Source organism: Vulpes lagopus, unplaced genomic scaffold (genome assembly GCF_018345385.1).
Source record: "Vulpes lagopus strain Blue_001 unplaced genomic scaffold, ASM1834538v1 ctg569, whole genome shotgun sequence".
In the NCBI taxonomy this organism is placed as follows: domain Eukaryota; kingdom Metazoa; phylum Chordata; class Mammalia; order Carnivora; family Canidae; genus Vulpes; species Vulpes lagopus.
In genome coordinates this window covers 7,792-11,249 of record NW_024570918.1, presented here as the reverse complement: position 1 = coordinate 11,249, position 3,458 = coordinate 7,792, and the positions used below count along the sequence as shown (strand labels likewise).

The 3,458-nt window shown below is 47.3% G+C and overlaps 1 protein-coding gene across 1 annotated transcript; it reads left to right on the top strand.

Annotated features, from left to right (window-relative positions):
* The first annotated feature begins 1,979 nt into the window (after positions 1 to 1,979).
* LOC121483934 (ras-related GTP-binding protein C-like) lies at positions 1,980 to 3,225 on the top strand. Its single transcript, XM_041742438.1, has one exon. The coding sequence runs from the start codon at positions 1,995 to 1,997 to the stop codon at positions 3,192 to 3,194; it is 1,200 nt and encodes a 399-aa protein (XP_041598372.1). The 5' UTR covers positions 1,980 to 1,994; the 3' UTR covers positions 3,195 to 3,225.
* The last annotated feature ends 233 nt before the right edge of the window (positions 3,226 to 3,458 follow it).

Genomic DNA, 3,458 nt, shown 5'->3' with positions numbered 1-3,458 from the left:
AGAAGTTAGCTGAACGCCTTGTCCAAAAGCAACTTCTTTCGGAGAGCTGCGCTGACTCTCAGTCCCTCACAGTTGCACACTGCCTTCAGAATGAGTTTCGAACATCTGCACCAGAGCCGTTTCTCAGAGGCTTGTGAGACGCAAGTGGAATAAGCAGACCTGGATGGTGTTTCCAGCTGCAGTGGAGTGGTAGTCTGGGTACCTCTTGGCTTAGAGTACTGCTACGTTCTCAGTGCCCTAAGAACGCAGCTAGTTGAAACCTGGCTTGTAGGCATGCTTCCTTGTGCGAGCTGAGGTCAGGGCAGGACTGGCCCGCATCCTGCCAGCCAGTAGACAAAGGTCCCAGCATCCTTATGTTAGACGTCGGAAGAGGTTGTGAAAAGCATGTGGAAGTGACAGGACTCTGCTCAGGTGAATCTGAGTCCAATACAGACATCGCAATCGTCCTTGTTCAATGAGAGTGTAGCTCGGTCCTAGCACCCATCAAAAAGTTTCTTCCAGACATCTGCCTGCAAAGCATACACACTTCCCAGAGTTGAGCTTATGGACTGTCCCTCCCACATCCTGCCTGCAGGTACACCGCGTCCCTAACAGGCCTAGCCCCGATGCGTGCCTGAAGTGTTGTGAGAGGTAAGTGGAAAGTCCTGGCCCTCAACACTAGTGCATTCAAGCTCAAACCAGTGAATTCCTAGTATTTCCTGTGTGAGCCAAGTGCTGCATGAAGGAGTGAGAAAAAAGTTGTGTGAAGGAAAGAGCCTAGATTCTAAGGGCACTGTGTAGAATAAGCTTGCCTTCCATACACCTGATCAAAATCTCGTTTGGGATTGGTTTATTTTATTAAGACAACTTCTAACACCATGTCTCAGGAGGTGGTAGCAGTGAAAACTAGGCCTTCTACTCTGACCTGTGCAGGAGAGTGGTGTCCCACCTCCACCCACCCCAGCCCCCCGCCCATGTCACAAGCCCAGTACATCATGCCATCTTACTTTGGCTCAGTATGTATTACATTGAGAAGACTGAGGAAATAGACTTCAAGAAAGGCCACTCTGCTTAGGCTATTTGATGCTCACTCTGATATGAGCTGATAAAGATTAGGCCTTCAGTTTGGTTATAACACAAATCAGAGAAGGGCAGAAATCACAGTGAATGATAGAATCAAGATTCATAGAAGTCTTGTCATAGCTGGAGCAATGGAAAATTCTAACAAGGGGAAATTTAATAGAGATAAACCAACTCTTCACACATGCCCTCTACGTAGCAGGTGAAGGGTCTTGCCTTAGTAGCTGATTGTTTGAAATGACTTAGGAGATTTAGTTCACAATATGCTGAAGCAATCTCACAGTGACTGTGACATAAACTTGTGAACTGGGGATGCCTGGTGGCTCAGCGGGTTTAGCACCTGCCTTCAGCCTGGGGCATGATCCTGGAGACCCAGGATCGAATCCCACGTTGGGCTCCCTGCGTGGAGCCTGCTTCTCCCTCTGCCTGTGTCTCTGCTTCTCTCTCTCTCTCTCTCTCTCTCTCTCTCTCTCTCTCGTCTCTCATGAATAAACAAATAAAATCTTTAAATAAATAAACTTGTGAACTGTAAAATATAAGACGAAGGACAGGGAGAAGGGGGTGGGAGGTTGATGGTATAGCATAATTCTATGGTGGTCAGCCTACCTCTGAAGAATGGAGACAGAAGTTGGAACCATACTGGTGAGCCAAATTTGGAAGACTTGGAATATTTTTTTCTGAAATAAAAAGATACTATATCTTGAAATATTTGAATGGTTGTGATATGAAAGAGATATCAGTAGACTTGCTTTGGGTGGAAGTTAAAGGAGAATAGGCTTTTGCTGACCTGAAAGTAGAACTTTAGAGGTTTAAAAGTTTTATAAGTTTAAAACTCTGAGCCTGGCGGCGGCGGCGGCGGACTGGGGAGGCGGCGGCCTGGCTCGGCCTGGCCTGGCCTGGCCTGTCAGGGCGCGGGCGGCGGCGGCTCCGGCACCATGTCTCTGCAGTACGGGGCGGAGGAGACGCCCCTGGCCGGCAGTTACGGCTCGGCTGACTCGTTCCCCAAGGACTTCGGCTACGGCGTGGAGGAGGAGGAAGAGGAGGCGGCGGCGGCGGGCGGCGGGGTCGGGGCGGGGGCCGGCGGCGGCTGTGGCCCGGGGGGCGCTGACAGCTCCAAGCCCAGGATCCTGCTCATGGGGCTGCGGCGCAGCGGCAAGTCCTCCATCCAGAAGGTGGTGTTTCATAAAATGTCACCCAACGAGACTCTCTTCTTGGAAAGTACCAACAAGATTTATAAAGATGACATTTCCAATAGCTCCTTTGTGAATTTCCAGATCTGGGATTTTCCTGGGCAAATGGACTTTTTTGACCCTACTTTTGACTACGAGATGATCTTCCGGGGAACAGGAGCACTGATATATGTCATTGATGCACAGGATGACTACATGGAGGCTTTAACAAGACTTCACATTACTGTTTCTAAAGCCTACAAAGTTAACCCAGACATGAATTTTGAGGTTTTTATTCACAAAGTTGATGGTCTGTCTGATGATCACAAAATAGAAACACAGAGGGACATTCATCAGAGGGCCAATGATGACCTTGCAGATGCTGGGCTAGAAAAACTCCACCTTAGCTTTTATCTGACTAGTATCTATGACCATTCGATATTTGAAGCCTTTAGTAAGGTGGTGCAGAAACTCATCCCACAACTGCCGACCTTGGAAAACCTATTAAATATCTTTATATCAAATTCAGGTATTGAAAAAGCTTTTCTCTTCGATGTTGTCAGCAAAATCTACATTGCAACAGACAGTTCCCCTGTGGATATGCAATCTTATGAACTTTGCTGTGACATGATTGATGTTGTAATTGATGTGTCTTGTATATATGGGTTAAAGGAAGATGGAAGTGGAAGTGCTTATGACAAAGAATCTATGGCAATTATCAAGCTGAATAATACAACTGTCCTTTATTTAAAGGAAGTGACTAAATTTTTGGCACTGGTCTGCATTCTTAGGGAAGAAAGTTTTGAACGAAAAGGTTTAATAGACTACAACTTCCACTGTTTCCGGAAAGCTATTCATGAGGTTTTTGAGGTGGGTGTGACCTCTCACAGGAGCTGTGGTCACCAGACAAGTGCCCCCAGCCTGAAATCGCTGACACACAATGGCACGCCGCGAAATGCCATCTAGCCTGAATTCCAGCTGTCAGGGCTCTGTGCCAGCTTACTCTTCACTCCAGGGTCAGATGCCACGTGCTACAGGACAGGGGAGCTGCCGCTTGTGGGAATCCTGGTGCCTGTCCCACTAGAGACAAGGGGTAGAGTTTCTCATTTGGATGAAGACCCCTTCAACCAGTGGTGTGCAACTGAAGCTACTATTTCTTTTTTTTTTTTTAGAAAAAAAAAAAAGGCAAAAAAGAATTCTAGAGACCACAGAACTCAGTGTGTCTTTCTC